The following is a 16,796-nucleotide window of genomic DNA, read 5'->3' on the forward strand; positions in this document are numbered from 1 at the left end:
AGAGTGCACACACACAATATATATGCATATACACAAACTGATTTTTTTCTGGGGCTGGGAAGATGGCTCAGTAGTTGAGATTACTGACTGCTCTTCTAGAGAACCTGGGTTTGATTCCAAACACCTACATGGTGGCTCACAATCACCAGGGGCTCTGACAACCTCCCCAGGTCTCCTTGAACAGCAGGCAAATACATGGTACCCATACATGCAGATAAAATACCTATAGAAAATAGTAAAAGAAAACAAAAACCCAGAAAACTACGCTTAAAATGATTTCTGGAGGCCGGGCGGTGGTGGTGCACGCCTTTAATCCCAGCACTCGGGAGGCAGAGGCAGGCGGATCTCTGAGTTCGAGGCCAGCCTGGTCTACAAGAGCTAGCTCCAGGACAGGCTCTAGAAACTACAGGGAAACCCTGTCTCAAAAAACAAAAACAAAAACAAAATGATTTCTGGAGACAGTTCGGCCTGACAAAAACATGTACAGAGAGTAAACATTCATATGTGCTGGTTACTCACATACAAATTATTTCTCTTGAATCTCATCGGCCAGAGGCCAGTCAGTGATAAACTCTGAAAGTTGAGCATATTTCATTTTAAAAAAGATTTTTATTTATTTATCATGTATGCTGTGTTCTGCCTGTGTGTATGCCTGCAGGCCAGAAGAGGGCATCAGATCTCATTACAGATGGTTGTGAGCCACCATGTGGGTGCTGGGAATCTGAACTCAGGACCTCTGGAAGAGCAGCCAGTGCTCTTAACCACTGAGCCATCCCTCCAGCCTACGTATGGAAAATTCAGCAATATGGGCCTGAACGTGTAGTTCAGTTGGTATTGGTAGTGCTTGCCTAGCATGTGTGAAGCCCTGGACCCCATGCCATATAAACTGGGGCTACTGATGCTGCCTGTAATCCTAGCATTCAGGAGGATCCGAAATTAAGGTCATGCTTAGCTACATAAGAGGTTTGAGACCAGTCTGCACTGCATGAGATAGTCTCAAAAAAATTAAATTTACAAGTTTTATAAATTGAGAACGTGTTATAGTATAGAAAAGTGCACCATAAAATAAGTGACAGGAAGCTATTTCTTGGAGGTATTTGCTCTTCCTGTCAAAGGGAAAACATTTTTGTGTTCCAAAGTGTGAAAAAAGTCCTCTTTGAGTGTGGCAGTGGAAGACCTTTTCCTGCCATCTCTAGGAGGCAGAGCTCTCTGTTGACTTCCTGTCCCTTAAAGACCTGGCATTTCCTCTCTCACCTTTGTGAACACAACTAGGAGAGCTAATAACAGGTTCAGTGTATCTGCTCTTATGTTGAGGTCTTTGATTTATTTGGAGTTGAGTTTTACACAAGGCGATAAGTGTGGCTCTTTCTTCTACATGCAGACATCCAGTTTGACCAGCACCTTAGTAGAAGATGTTTTTTTCCCCCCAGTGTGTATTTCTGGCTTCTTTATCATCATTAAAGCTTGGGAACCAAAGTGCCTGTGTTCAGTTCCTGGCCTTAGCTCTTTGTATGTCTGTGAGCATGTTATTTGAAATTTTTAAAATAAAATATCCATTATTTTATATGTATTGATTTTTGCCTATGTGTGCCTGTGCACCGTGTGCATGCCAGGTGCTCAGTGAGGCCAGAAGAGGACATTGGCTTTGGAGGTACAGGTGGTTGTGAATTGCCATGTGGGTACTGGGCATTGAACTAGGGTTCTCTGGAAGAGCAACATCAAGCCATCTCACCAGCCCATTATTTAACATCGTAATGACTCAGTTTCTCCAGTTAAATTGCATTTATTTATTTACTTACTGTGTGCATGCATGTATATGTGCTCTAGAGTGAGTGCAGAGGGGAGAGGACAACATGCAGAATTTGGTTTTCACCTTCCACCATGTAGGTTCTCAGGCTTGGTGCTGAATGCCTTCACCTGCTGATTCCTCTTGCCAGCCCAGTTTCCCCACTTTTAGGATGAAGGCTGTAATTATACACACTTCAGAGTGTTATTAGCTGAGATGCAGTCTATAAAGTTCTTCAAAACAGTCCTTGATGGAAGTGTCAACTTCTGATAACAGCCTGCCATTGTTACAATGCAAACAGTCCAGAAATACGCAGAGAAGAACGGCTGTCCACTTGGAGAAGTCAGGAGAGTTTCTGAGTTCCGTTTGACCTGGATATATTAGCTGGCAGTCTGTCCCTGTATTAGAGAACATGACACAGGCTACATGAGAAGTATTTAGATCACAGTTTTGAAGGCTCAGGGTCCATATGGGTCAGACTTGATCTCTGGCTGTATCACTGGGTGCAAATGGCAGATAGCAATGGCAGGAGAATATATTGGGAACAGACACGTGATTATATCTTGAACCAGGATCAAGAGAGATGGGGAGTGAGAACCAGACAGACCAGAGCCCTATCATCCTTAAGGACCTAAGAACCAGTCACAGGGTCGTAGGTCAGAGGTCTGACTCAGCCATCATTCCAGGAATTAAAGGGAAAAAACAGCGGAGGAAAGGTGGGGTGGGGATGGAATCAGTGCGGCCATCAGGTGAAGACAAGAGGTCAAGCATTCAGCAGGAAGAACTGGCTCAGGGGTGAGAGGGAGGCATGGATTATGGAGTCCGTCATGCTGTGGTCTGGCTGGGCCTCATCTCAGGTCTGGATTTTCCAGGTTCTAGAGAAGTCAATAGAGATTGTCACCCCCATTTGGTGGGGGTGGGGTGGGGGGTGAAGGTAGGAGGGGAGTGAGGCAGTCTCACCATGAAGTTGTCTGCCAAAAATCTGTCCCTGAGTTCTGAGGTGACTGCAAGTTATGAGCAAAGACCAGAAGCTTGTAGATGCTGCTCCAGGACAGGTGGAGCCTGGGGTAAAAACTAACCTTTGAATGCTCTTTCTTTCTTTCTTTCTTTCTTTCTTTCTTTCTTTCTTTCTTTCTTTCTTTCTTTCTTTCTTTCTTTCTTTCTTTTTTTTGTGCCCTTAATCTGGAAGTGAGTTGAGATAGGATAAGTATATTTAGAGCTAATCAACCTTGTATTACCAGTTTTTATGCAGAGACTCCGTAAATGAATCTCATCTGAAATTCGAAGACAGAGACAGAGACAGATGTAAAATGAGGGCCCATTTGTCAGGTTTATACTGTTTTTCGCTATCTATTGTGACATTTGTAGGTGTGTGTGTGTGTGTGTGTGTGTGTGTGTGCATGCACATGCATTTAATTAAGCGACTCTAAGTCATTGTGACGCTCCTATTGCCCCCACCTCTTTTGCTGTTGTTGCCTTTTTCTTCTTTTTTTGAGGCAGGGTTTCTCTGTGTAGCCCTGGCTGTCCTGGAACTCACTCTGTAGACCACGCTGGCCTCAGACTCACAGAGATCCACCTGCCTTTTCTTCCAGAGTGCTGAGATTACAGATGATTAAAGGCATGTGTTACCACAGCCCAGTGTAGGCTCCACCTCTTTAATGTCTTGGTGTCACACCAAGCCTTTGTGCACAGGGTTCTCTGGGGACACCACCATCTAGACTCCAGCACAGCACCTGAAAGAGAAGTAGGGGTTTGCTTGGAGGAGGAGGACATTGGGACTCGGAGATGGCGGGTGTGGAGAGAATGATGGTGGCCAGGCGGGGAGAGTGCAGGCCTTACCACCTTTAATTCCAGCACTCGGGAAAAGAGACGGACAGATCTCCATGAGCTGGATGCCTGGCTTACAGAGTGAGGTTCCAGGATAGCTAGGGTTACACAGGGAAATCCTACCTGAAAAAAAAAAAAAAAAAAAAAAAAAAGGAAAGAAAGAAAGAAAGAAAGAAAGAAAGAAAAAGAAAAGAAAGAATTGTGTTCTTAGAAGCTGCTGTTGGCCAGTCTGGCAGAGCTACCCCAAAGGACAAGATGCACTTAGATGTGTATGACAAGCAGGCTTCCATCCTCATGTCATTGTTCACAGTTGCTGATTGTTCTTGAGACGAAGTGCTAAATTCTGAATGTGACATGTAACACGTTTATGACAGTGATTAGTGATTTTGGTCTCTATGAACTTTGACCTTCCTAGTGCTGACCAGCAAATCACAGGTGTCAGGACCATGGCCCAGGAACACAGACTCAGAGTGCCCTAATACCATGTTGTGACATGGCACAGTTTCCTGAAGCTTTTATAGTAAAAAAGCAAAGAAAATCATGAATCAAAACAAATTAAATACATTGGAGACCCTAGGCAGGTGGATTACAGTCAGGTGGAGGAAATCTCTGCTGCAAGCCCCAGATAATGTCTGATGACATGCTTAGTCTTTGGGTTGGTGAAATCGAGTGGCCTCTGTGTATGTTCCCGTGGACCTACCTGATAGTTACAGAGTGCGGAGTGAAGCCGAGGTGGGCCATGGATATGTGGGGACTTGGCGAGCCCGAGGTAACTTTGCTCCCAGCTGTACCACTCCAGGTCTCCACAGCCACAGGTTTAAAAACATTTATTACTCTTATGCGTATGTTGCAGGTGCATGGGTGAGAGGCACACTTGAGCCCCTGTGCCGATGTGAAAGCCGGAGGGCAGTGTTGTGGGGTCCTCGCCTGCCCTCTGTGTGGGCTCCAGTGAGAACCCACGGCATCAGACTTGGTGGAAGTGCCCTTAGCTACTGGGCCATCTTGCAGGCCTAGTAATCCACTTTTAAAGCGTAACTGGGTAAAATTAGAAATTTTCATTTGTGAGAGGGGATTGTTTTCAGGTTTCAATAATGTACCTGAAAGTATTGGAAAATACATTTGTAGTTTACTATTATTATTATTGCTTGTGATATCAAGCATGTAAGTTCAAGTTTCTCATTTTGTCTGGCAACAGGGTAAAATCTTTTAAAAATATTTTATTTTAGGGTCTAGAGCAATGGTTCTCAACCTGTAGGTTGTGACTCTTTTGGAGGTTGCATATCTGATATCCTGCATATCAGCTATTTACATTATGATTCATAACAGTAGCAAAATTAAAGTTATGAAGTAGTAATGAAAAGAATTTTATGGTTGGGGGTGACCACTACAGCACGAGGAACTCTATTAAAGGGTCACAGCATTAGGAAGGTTGAGAACCATTGCTCTAGGGAAATGGCTTAGCTGCTAACAGTCATTGTTCCTCTTCCTAAAGACATTAGATCAGTTCTAGCACCCATACTGGGTGGCTCACAACTGTCTGTAACTCCAGCTAGAAGGGATCTGATGCAATTTTCTTGGCTTGGCAGGCACATGCGTGCGTGTACACACACACACACGCACACACACACACACACAGACACATATATTTTTAAAAAGACTTTAATTTATATTTGTACATGTGTGTATGTGATGTAGGTGCTGGGATCTGAACCCACTCCTCCTGATAGAGCAGTATGTGTTCTTAGTCACCGAGCCGTTATCCTTTTTCTCCTCTTCTGTGTAAACTCTTGTTAACACATTCACTGATAAATGAATTTGTTTCTAATTAAAAAACACCAAGAAAATGCTTTTTTGAATTATCTCAAGCAATATGTTTATGTTAAAAAGCAGAGATGTAATTAAAAATGAAAATAGGAAAGGTCTTCTAAGATAGCCCCTAATAGATGCCTCCTTACAAAAAACTTGATTGTAAAGCCACATTGGACAAATCAAGCATCGAGCTACATCCCCAGCCCTTAATACTTCAGAAATCTTTAAAGACTGCTTCTTAGGAAAAGAGATGGTAGAGAGTCTTAATTACAGCTCAAGGTTTGCTGTCCTTTATGATTTCTAACACAGTCATGAAAGTATTTTACACTTCAGTTGTCCGAATTCCCGGAGCTAAGCCTATAGAGAGGTAACTCAGAGCCTAAATAATTGAGCTTTAAAAACTTACCCAGAGGACACCAAAATCAACTCCTAGATGGAACTATGTAATTTCCTTCCTCAGAAACTTTAAAACACTATGTATGTGCTAGAATTTATGTCTGAAATAGTTTGGGTTGGGTTCTAATGCTGGTGATCCTAAGAAGAGTATCATGTGTGCCCTTTGGCCATCGTTCTTAGGATGCTGACTGGCATCTGCTGCCATGTCAGCTTCTGTTAGAGCCCCCTCGATTCCCTTACCTTCTTGTGCCTTGGTTAATAGCACAGTATTGTCTCTCCTCTGTGACGGAGCTTACAGTGAACAAAACGTGGCAGGGAATGGGTCAGAGTGCCTGGAAAACGGCGGTATATTCTTGCTGCATTTCTGTCCAGTTTGACAGGAAGTGAGAACCAGACTTCAGCTGTTTATAGGAACATGACCTTCCAGCCTGTGCCCCTAAGTTGCAGACTCAATATTAGAGCTCTATGGCTATGAGAGTTCAGCACAACAATGGAAGACAGTGGACATGGATAAAGTCAATCCCATCACTGTGGTCTCTGGTGGTTAGTGTTGCCATCCCATTGTAGTGCTCTGTCTTTGCTAGGATGACTCTAGAATAAAGGCAACTTCTGTTCTCTTCCAGATTTACCAAAAACTTATCTCCTGACAAGATCAACCTAAGCACCCTGAAAGGAGAAGGTGAGCTGAAGAACCTGGAGCTGGACGAGGAGGTGCTCCAGAACATGCTGGATCTGCCCACGTGGCTGGCCATCAACAAAGTCTTTTGTAACAAAGCATCCATCAGGGTAAGGCTTGGGTGTCCCAGGAGACTTCTCATGCTGTCAGTCTCTGTTCTCTGTCCTTTACACTAAATCCTCAGCTTCAGACCATTCCACGAAGAAGCATTTTATTCCTACAGCCTACATAGAAAATACCTGCATAAAAAAATCCAAAAGAAAAACCCCAGAAAATAGCTGCATAAATGATTGTCCATCCCTTATGAGTGGAATTTGGGTGATGTATTAATAACTTACATTTACATTTTTGTTTAAAAACTATTTTATTGAAATTTTAATCAAATTAATTTGTTATAAATCAGCTACTTTGGTGTGTATTCAGTGATCATCTCCCCTCTTCCGTTAGGATTGATTTATTGTCAATTGCAATGATTTAAATTTATAGTACTTTATTTTAAAGGTAAGAATTGCCCTTTATTACTGTAGACATCATGCTATTTTAGAGTTTTATCCCTTTCATCTCTTTCTTTGTAATTCTGTGAAATTTAAGGGTTTCTATTTACTATGTCATTGTTAACATTGTTCTTACTAGTTTGCTGATTTTTGTTTCTAATCTTATGTCAGTCATGTAGCTTCTTGCTGTTAGATACCAGCCAGGCTTAGATTAAGAGGTTGCTCAGAAGAGGCAGTGCCTGCTACTGCTTTGTTTATATAGAAATTAAGTTTGCGTTTCCTTTGGGAAAGGGTTCTGTATCCCTTGGTTTGTTTTGTTAATTTGGTCTATGACCCAGACATTAACAGAACCGTGACTGGGTGTATTTGAACACTGTCTCTTTGTTGTTGTTGGCATTTCCACCAATAAATTTATTTTGAATAGCTGCAAAAATACTGGCTGGAATTCTAAAGTTAAACAAATTAATAAAATAATAGTGATTATGCTTTACTGAGAATTCTTAAATTGTCTAATTAAAATGTATATTAAGGACTGTTAAAAACATGCAAATTATCTTATTTAGATAACTTAAATGATTTTCTTATGTGACATAGATACTCTGATTTCAATAGTATGAATAATTTTCAGTCTGAGAGAGATGTATGATGAACTTGCTGCCTGTCTTTTTATATACAGAGATGTCTGTTGAATAGCATTTCATATTAATTTTTAATAATTCATTTTAAAGAAAAAAATTTTACTTGTAGATTCCATGGACAAAACTGAAAACACATCCCATCTGTTTGGTAAGTAGAGAAACTGTCTCAAAATAATCATTTACACATATACATGTAAATTAATTATTATATAAATGTTAATGTTTTGTTTCTTGGACTTTTTATTTATTAACTTCTGCTTTATTTTTATTGGACTTATTTTTTCTGCTGTTATATGAGAAGCTTAAACTTTAAATTAAAAGGAATTTTAAAGTTTTTATTTCTAGAACCTTATATCCAGTTGGCATATTGTATCTTTTAATTACTTATTTTAGAACTACTTCAATAACTTTTAACCCAGACTTTCTGTGTTTTTGCTGTCCTTGGTCTAATAAGTTTAGTCATATGTTCTGTAACGTACTTCACTTTTTCAAGAAAATCAAATAAAATAGATCATTTAAGCCTTTTTAAAAATAGTTTCTTCATTGATTCTTTGGGAGTTTCGTATCATGCATCCTAATTCCGCTTGCCTCTCATTCTCTCTATATCCTCCTCTCAACCCTGAAGTGCCCTCCCCAAAGAAAGTTAAAAAAAAAAACGAACCAAAGCAAAACAAAGCAAGCAAACAAAAACAAGAAAGCAAAACAAAATGACTTCTTTTCTTCCCCATTTTTCTCGCCTCTCTGACACTTCTACATTTGTCCTCGTGGCATTGGGAGCGAGCAGACCCTTTTGTCCAGTCAGCTTTACTAGCAAATGTTCATTGTGACAAGTCTTACTTTATTATGTGTGTGTGTGTGCGCATGCATGCACTGTGTGTGTAAGTGCCACGGCGGGCATGTGAAAGTCAAGGCAACTTGCAGGGGCTGGCTCTCCCTCTCCACCGCATGTTCCAGCTGGGGAACCCACTGGCCTGGGTTCTTTACTGATGGAGTCATTCTTCCTGTAATTTTGCAGGGGTGTTCTATACTGAACTCATGTACTTGAACACGTTAATTCTTACATTACATTGAGCTTCATTCCATAAATATTCTTTATAATTTTTTTCTTTTTTTCTTTTCTTTTTTTTTGTGTAGCTCTGGCTGTTCCTGGAACTCTCTCTGTAGACCAGGCTGGCCTCAAACTCATGGAGATTTGCCTCCTGAGTGTTGGGATAAAAGGTGTGTGCCACTACCACCTGACTGAAATCACCTTTTCCTTGATCTGAAGAAATTTATATTTTAACATAGGTTGTCTGAACAAATACACAATAAAATAAGGTGATTTTAGATAGTGATAAATGCTATATTTAAAATGGAGAATGAAGAAGTTATGGATTTGTAGATAGATATACTCACTGTTAAAGGCGTTCCATTTATCTTCAAGAAAAAAATTATTTGGGAAATATAATTTTCCTCTTATGGAAGTGTTTTCTCCTGCTCATTTCATAATTTTCTTAGTTTATGTCTTATATCTCCAGTCTCAAGATAAGTCTTTTAGATGTAGTTCAGTCCCATTCATTAATATATGATTTATCAGTTATGCGATGCTACAGGTGGGACTGGAGATTACGCTTCCATTAATCTAGTGACCTCATCAGTTCATGGCTGCTTCTGTATTTTCTCCCCCAAACTCATAGAATGCGCATGTAACCTTTTCCACCAGGAGACCAGTGCCTCAGCAAAGGACCGTTTGCTGTGGTCCTAAATAAATGAAAGAGAAAATATACTTCATACTTTCACAGTGCATATAAATGTCTAATTATTTAACTTTTTGTTAGACTCTAGATAAAGTCATAATGGAAATGAGTACGTGTGAAGAGCCACGAGCCCCTAACGGTCCGTCACCAATTGCAACTGCTTCAGGACAGAGGTAAACCATGTCCTCCGCTCTGTGCGGTCCTTGCTCTGTGCGGTTCTCGCAGAGTGTCCCTTCCTGTGGCAGTGGCTCTCCTGTCTGCAGCAGCACCAGGAGGGATATAAAATCCTTTCACCTCAGATGCTCTCTGCCCCGACCTCCTCTTTCTTACAGTCCCACATTTAGTGAGTGCAGGTTATTTTAGACTCCTCATCTCTCTGATTATCATCTTGATAATAGTGCTGAGTAGCCAAGGGCAGTGCAGAGCTTAGGTGTTCTATAAATCAGATGCTCTCTTAATTCTTTATTACTGCAGTTCACTGTGCTTCACTGGCCACCTATTCAGCTAACTGTGACTAGTGACAGTCTAAAAATACTAGATGGAAAATTCTGGAAATAAACAATTCATAAGCTTGAAAATCTATGCCATTATGAGTGTCATGAAGAATTGAAATTTAGCTGGGATGTTAATCATTTTGTCCAGCGTGTTCATGCTGCATAGGCAGTTGCCTTCAGCCCTGCCTGGGTCCTCTGATCATCTGCTGGGTGTCAGCGCTTGATTTCAAGTAACCTTTATGTCATGATGCTCACAAAAACCACAGTGGGTGAGCTGTTTGCTTCATTTTATCTCATCACGCAGGCCTCTTGTTTTTACATTATTACAAGAAGGGTTTGTCGAGCTGGAGATGTAGCTCAGTAGATAGAGTATTTACTTAGCGTGTTCAAAGCCCTGGATTTATGCAGCATTACATACAACAAATGTGGTTGTGTGTGACTGGAATCCCGGCTCTCAGGAGGCAGAGGCAGGAGTTCAAGGTCATCCTTGGCTACCTATTTGAGATCCTGTTTCAAAACCAAGACTATCTTAAGAATGTCCTTACTCTCATAACTTTTATTACCGTGTATTGTTATACTTACTCTTTTATTACTAGTTACTGTTAACCTCTTGTGTCTAACTTATAAATTAAATGTTATTATAGGTATGTGTGTTTAGGAAGAATAGTATATACAGTTGGGTACTGTCTGTGATTTCAGGCAACCATTAGGGGTCTTGGAATATTAATTTCTCTGCATTTCTTTTTCTATGCATCAATGAACTTTTGTCATTCCTGTAAGTTAAATGATGTGGGAGGCAGAAGCAGGTAGATCTCTAGGAGTTTGAGGTCAGACTGGTTTACAGAGCCAATTCCAGGACAGTCAGGTTTACACAGAGAAATCCTGTGTCTAAAAACCAAAAAAATCTAAAACCAAAACAAAAAGTTAAATGATGTCTTTGTAAATTATATCCATTTGGATATACTATAAAATTTATACCTGGATATGGTGGTACACCCTTTAATACCAGAGGCAGGCAGATCTCTGTGCATTCGAGGCCAGTCTGGTCTACAAAGTGAATACCAGGGCAGCCAGGGCTACACAGAAACCCTGTCTTGAAAAACTAAAAAAAAAAAAAAAAAAAAAAAATAGGAAGGAAGGAAGGAAAAAGGAAGGAATGAAAAGAAGGAAGAAAGATAATAGCATGTGGACTGCTTCATAAAACTTTATTGAAAAGTTGAAATAGATTTTTAAGAATTACTTGCTAATGGGGCTGGAGAGGTGGCCCAGGAATTAGAAGTACTTGCTGCTGTTGCAGAGGATCCAGATTTGATTGCCAGTACCCAAATGGCCAAGCACAGCCTTCTGAAACTCCTGCTCCACCATCCTCTTCTGGCCTCTGCGTACTTACATATGTATGCAATATACACATATGCTTAAATTAAAAATATTACTTGTTTAGGAGCTGGTGAACTGGCTTAACAGATGAGGGCTCTAGGGAACCAGCTCACACTGATGTGCTGTTTTCTGTGTGTCTGTATGATGTCATCTGTCCCGTGCTCATTGGCTGTAAACCTTAGTCTTGGACCTCAGAGTAATAATGACAGGGAAGACGGCTGTCATGGTAACTTTAAAATTTCTCCTCTATCTAGAAACTTTTGAGATTTTTTAAATAATATGTATTAAATTTTATGCAGAGTAGTTGGTTTTTAGATTGTTTAGAGTCAGAGAGAATTGAGAAAAGTTAGAAAAACTTTTAAGATTATTGAAAAAGGGAAAGAAAAGTAGGAAATGTATAGTAAGGTTGATTTCTTTTGCATTTTTTACTTTGGAAATATATGAGTTAGATGTTAGGTATTGTACATGTGGGGTTGTGTGAAATATATGAGTTAGATATTAGGTATTGTATATGTGGGGTTGTGTGAAACTACCTGCAATCATTTTTAGTGTTTTATTTTTTCTTTATTTTGTTTTTGCTTTCTTTTTCAGTGAATATGGCTTTGCCGAAAAAGTTGTTGAGGGAATTACTGTTTCTGTCAATTCTATTGTCATCAAGATTGGAGCAAAAGCCTTCAACGCCTCCTTTGAACTTTCTCAACTCCGAATCTACAGTGTCAATGCACACTGGGAGCGTTCAGACTTGAGGTCCACTCGTGTTCAAGATCCACAGAGGGGAGAGGTAGAAGGCTTTTTTCGTAATGAATAAATAACCAGAGACATTTAAAAGAATTACATCAGTGGCCAGCAAGATGGCTCAGGGTACAGGTATTTGCTGCTGAGCTTGATAACATAAATTACATACTTGGAACCCACAGGGTGGAAGGAGAGAGCTGTCTCCTGCTGAGGCACATGGGTGCCCATACACATGTACATGTAAAGACACACACACACACACACACACACACACACACAAAATCCATTTAAAAATAACTGGAGGGATGGCTCAGTAGCTCATACTTGATGCAGTTGCAGTAGACCTGAACTGGGCTCCCAGAACCTGCGCTGGGAGACTCACAGCCCTGTGACTCCAGTCCAGGGGGATCTGACTCCTTTTCTGACTTCTGTAGGCACATGCACATATGGTCCACATGCATGCATGCATACACTTAGATGTGCGTGCAGACACACACACACAGACACTAAAATAAAATAATTGCATTTATGGTTGCCCAGAACTACATTCTAGTGGATTTTCTCTTCCAGACTTACAAGTATGCTTTTCTATTAACCTAAATAATTTAATTATAAAATGTTGGTATTTTAATGTGTTACTATATACATTTTTCACCTTATGGAAGTAATGAATCCTACTTTTTAATTAAATTTTGTGTTGGCGTGAGCATGTGTGCATGTGTCTGTATGTGTGTGTATCTATGTCTGTGCATCTTTATCTTTGTGTATTTGTGTGAATACCCCATGGCATGCATGCGGAGGTCAGAGAACAACTTTGTGGAGTCACATCTCTCCTGTATTTATGTGGGTTCTAGGGTTCAAACTAGGTCAGCATTTCACAGTAAGCATCTTTTGCTCCCTTTAATTTTATTCAGCCACTGCTTTAGTCATGATTCTAACACTCCTTGTTTATGTTGCTTCCTAAATGAAAGTACCAAGAGTCTTAATAGATGAGTATAATTTTGAATGTATGTTGTTGAATTTGATGAAGTGTAAAAGCAGTATGATAAGTATTTTTCAAATGTCACAAAATTAATTGAGAAGGTACTTTTTTATTTGCTTTCATAAATATTCACTTTCTCATTTTGCATGAGTGCGCACTCCTAATCTCTGTTTTCTCCTTAGGTGCTGACATTTAAAGAAATAAATTGGCAGATGATTCGAATTGAAGCAGATGCCACCCAAAGTTCACATCTGGAAATTATGTGCGCTCCTGTCCGGTTAATAACTAACCAGTCAAAAATCAGAGTCACGCTTAAAAGAAGAGTAAGTGCAGTCGTCGTCTCGGTCTCTGTGTTGGTGTTAGAACAGGCAGCGGTGTCAGGGGCACTGACATGAGCAGTGTTGGCAGTGGAGGGGAAGCTCGTGTAGGTACAGCACCCTCATCTCATAGATGAGTATTTAAGTGCTCCAAGGTTTGTATTCTTAGCAAATTGAATAGATTTTTTAATTAATTTTTAAAAATCATTTGTTCATTTTTATTTTATGTGCATTGTGTTTGCCTGCATGTAAGTCTGTGTGAGGGTGTCAGATTTTGGAGTTACAGAGAGCTGTGAGCTGCAGTGTGGGTGCTGGGAATTGAACCTGGGTCCTCAGGAAGAGCAGCCAGTGCTCTTAACCACTTAACCATCTCTCCAGCATGATCCTTCCCTCCCTCCCTCCCTCCCTCCCTCCCTCCCTCCCTCCCTCCCTCCCTCCTTCCTTCCTTCCCTCCCTCTCTCCTTCCCTCCTTCCTTGCATTCAGATATTTGTTAAATGTTTACTGTTTTACAGTTCCATTGTACAGCCTGGAGTGTAACTTGTGGTAGGATGCCTACTTAGCATGAATAATACCCTGAGTTCAGTCCTCAAATGCCATCAGGAAAGAAAAAGAAGAAATTGAGGAGGAGGAAGAAGAAATTTCTCTTACTGAAATTTGTTCAACAATGTTTTTTTTTTTTATTATCGATAGCCAACACTTTAACTGTTAGTAAGTTTTTAAGATTTTGCTAAAAATCTTAAAATCTGGGGCAAACGTGGCAGCACACACCTTTAGACCAACACTTGGAAGGCAGAGTTCCAGTTCCAGTCACGTTGAGACCCTGTCTCAAACAGACAACAAAAGATGTTGCCGGTAACTTACATAAATGAAGAAACTAGCATTAAGAGTATTGGAGCTTGAGCGTCCACTGGGAGTGGTGATGAAATTTAATGAGGAGGTGGCAGTTTGAACAAGAGGCCTGGTGAGAGACCCCAAGCCTGCTGTGTGCTTTGTGTCACTGGTGTATTGGCACAAATCACTGTGGGAATCTGGAAGGGAATCTTCTCTGAGCTTAACAGATTCCCTGAAATGCAAAGTGTGGGGGAAATGACTTTTGGTAGTTGATGAATTCCACTTCCTGGGGTAGGACAAGTTCAGTTAATAGAAGTGATGAGGCTCTGCCAGCTGCACATAGAAATGGCATGCACGTTATACAGTTTGTCCTTCAGGTACTTGTCGGTCTTCTTAGCACTATCATCCTAGCTGTGGGAAATAGCCCTTCTCTTTTAACAGGGGCTCCATAAATATTTGTTACATTTTCATTATTCCTTATCTCGTGGGAAGGGGGACATATGGCATGCTATGTGTGGAGGTCAGAGGATGATTTAGGAATCTCTTCTCACTATGTAGGTTCTGAGGTTTGAACTCAGGTCTTTAGGCTTTGCAAGTGACTGCCTGCTGAGCTATCTTGAAGGCTTAAGAACTTAATTAAATTAAAACAGTATCCATATCCACATTAATACTATTAAAAAGCTTTATGCTTTTAATAAATAAGTGTGTTGTAAGTTTTATTCTTGGATTAATTTTTGCAATCATTTTTATTACAGTTAAAGGACTGCAATGTCATTGCAACAAAGTTAGTTCTAATACTGGATGATTTGTTATGGGTTTTAACGGATTCCCAGTTGAAGGCTATGGTGCAGTACGCAAAGTCTCTTAGTGAAGCAATAGAAAAGTCAACAGAACAAAGGAAGAGTATGGCTCCTGAACCTGCACAGGTATGCTACAAATTCACAGAAAAAAGACAATATGCAACTTAGTTTAAACAGATTGGTGAATTGGTATTTCCTTTATATGATATTGTATCACCCAAACCGAGTTTCTTCTTTATCTAAACCGTTACAGTGTAATGTTATACATGATATTACTGTGTGTCTAGTGCTTGTTTTGTTTGGAGCTCTTTGTGCAGGGTATAGAATGATTGGCAGTGTATAGAAGCATTTGATAGCATAATGCTTGTCTGTGCATGCCCATGCAAGCATGGAAGACTCAGGAGTATATTGAGTCTTGCCAGTGTAGAAGTATTTGATGGCAAATGCTTGTGCGTGCATGCCCATATGAACATGGAGGGCACAGGAGTTTATTGAGACCTGCTTCATCTCCCTGCATCTTATTTCCTTGCAATTCTGTCTCTCACTGAACTTGCTGCTGGAATTGCAGCCAGCCCCAATAATCTTCTCTCCTCTTCTCCCCGTGCTGGGGTTGTGGTTGGCAGTGTTCCACTTTTTCCATGAGTACTGTGTTTTAGGAAACTGCTTGTTCATTTCCTGGCTGCCCAGACTCTTGAAATAACTACACAGAAACTGTATTAAATCACTGCTTGGTCTATTAGTTCTAACTTCTTATTGGCTAGTTTTTACATCTTAATTTAACCCATTTCTTGTGTTTTATATTTTATTATGAGGCTCATGGCTTACCAGCAAGTTTCCAGTGTGTCTGTCTCTGGTGGCTGCTCTCTGGCTTCTCCCTGACTCCATCTCTTTTCTCCCAGCATTCAGTTTAGTTTTCCCTGCCTACCTCTCTTCTGTTTTGCACAGGCCCAAGACAGTTTCTTTATTAACCAATGGTATTCACAGCATACAGAGGGGAATCCCACATTAGCACTGGAGACTTGAGCTCAAGTCTTCGTGCTCGTACAGTAAGTGCCCTCGCACTCCAGTCATCTCCTAGCCCAATGATCCTTTTCAGGAACAAAGTTTGAATTTTTTGAGGTAGAGGGAAATAGAAATAAATCCTGGGTATCATAAGAGAAGAAGGCATTAAAGGTTGGCTGCATTGATAGCTAGAAGTGCTTGGAGACACTAAAGTTGAAAACAGAACTCCTGTTAGAATTCTCTGATGGCTGGTGTTGGATTGGGGATAGGAAATCAGAAGCATTAATTTATCTGAATGGTAAAAGCATTTTTCAGTCTAATTGCTAATACATAAGCATCTTTGTAGAAGGGACATGTAAATTCTTTTATTATTTTGATTATTTGATTGTATATTTGATTATTTTATTAAAAGTAGAAATAAGTTTCACAACTTCCTTTGTAAAATTTCATGAGATGTTTTAAAGTCATATTTCCATAAAGCTTTTCAACATATTAATATCTGTCAGCAATCTTAGCTTATTGATGGTGGAGCTTGGTATATGGCAGTGGCATTGCTCACTGCCTACCTGCTTACAAGAGTACATAGGTACCTGCGTTAGTGGAAAAACAAATGTTTGATCCTGCCTTTGAGAAGCTCAGTGTTACAACGAGTCAAATGTAAACAACTTGAGGTGTTCATATGTGCTAAAGGGAAGAACACAAGAGAAGGGTGTGGAGGAAGGAAAGGAGCACAGATGTTTCATACTGACTCTCCGTAGGGTTTGTAGAGGTTTCATAAGGAACATGATGGGATTAGGTCTGAAAATGAAGCTAGGGAGATGGCTCAGCGGGGAAAGTGTTTGCTGAATCATCATCAGGACCGATAGCAGCCAGATGTAATGGAAGCATCTCTAGA

General features: G+C 40.3%; 1 protein-coding gene across 1 annotated transcript in view; it reads left to right on the top strand.

The window, feature by feature from the left end:
* Uhrf1bp1l (UHRF1 binding protein 1 like) overlaps positions 1–16,796 on the top strand; it is a 67,620-nt gene that overhangs the window by 22,218 nt on the left and 28,606 nt on the right. The window contains 6 exon segments of the mRNA XM_038314574.1: positions 6,442–6,604; positions 7,736–7,774; positions 9,444–9,535; positions 11,825–12,014; positions 13,133–13,273; positions 14,855–15,025. Coding sequence (XP_038170502.1) covers positions 6,442–6,604; positions 7,736–7,774; positions 9,444–9,535; positions 11,825–12,014; positions 13,133–13,273; positions 14,855–15,025 — 796 coding nt within the window.

This window comes from Arvicola amphibius, chromosome 17 (assembly GCF_903992535.2).
Source record: "Arvicola amphibius chromosome 17, mArvAmp1.2, whole genome shotgun sequence".
In the NCBI taxonomy this organism is placed as follows: domain Eukaryota; kingdom Metazoa; phylum Chordata; class Mammalia; order Rodentia; family Cricetidae; genus Arvicola; species Arvicola amphibius.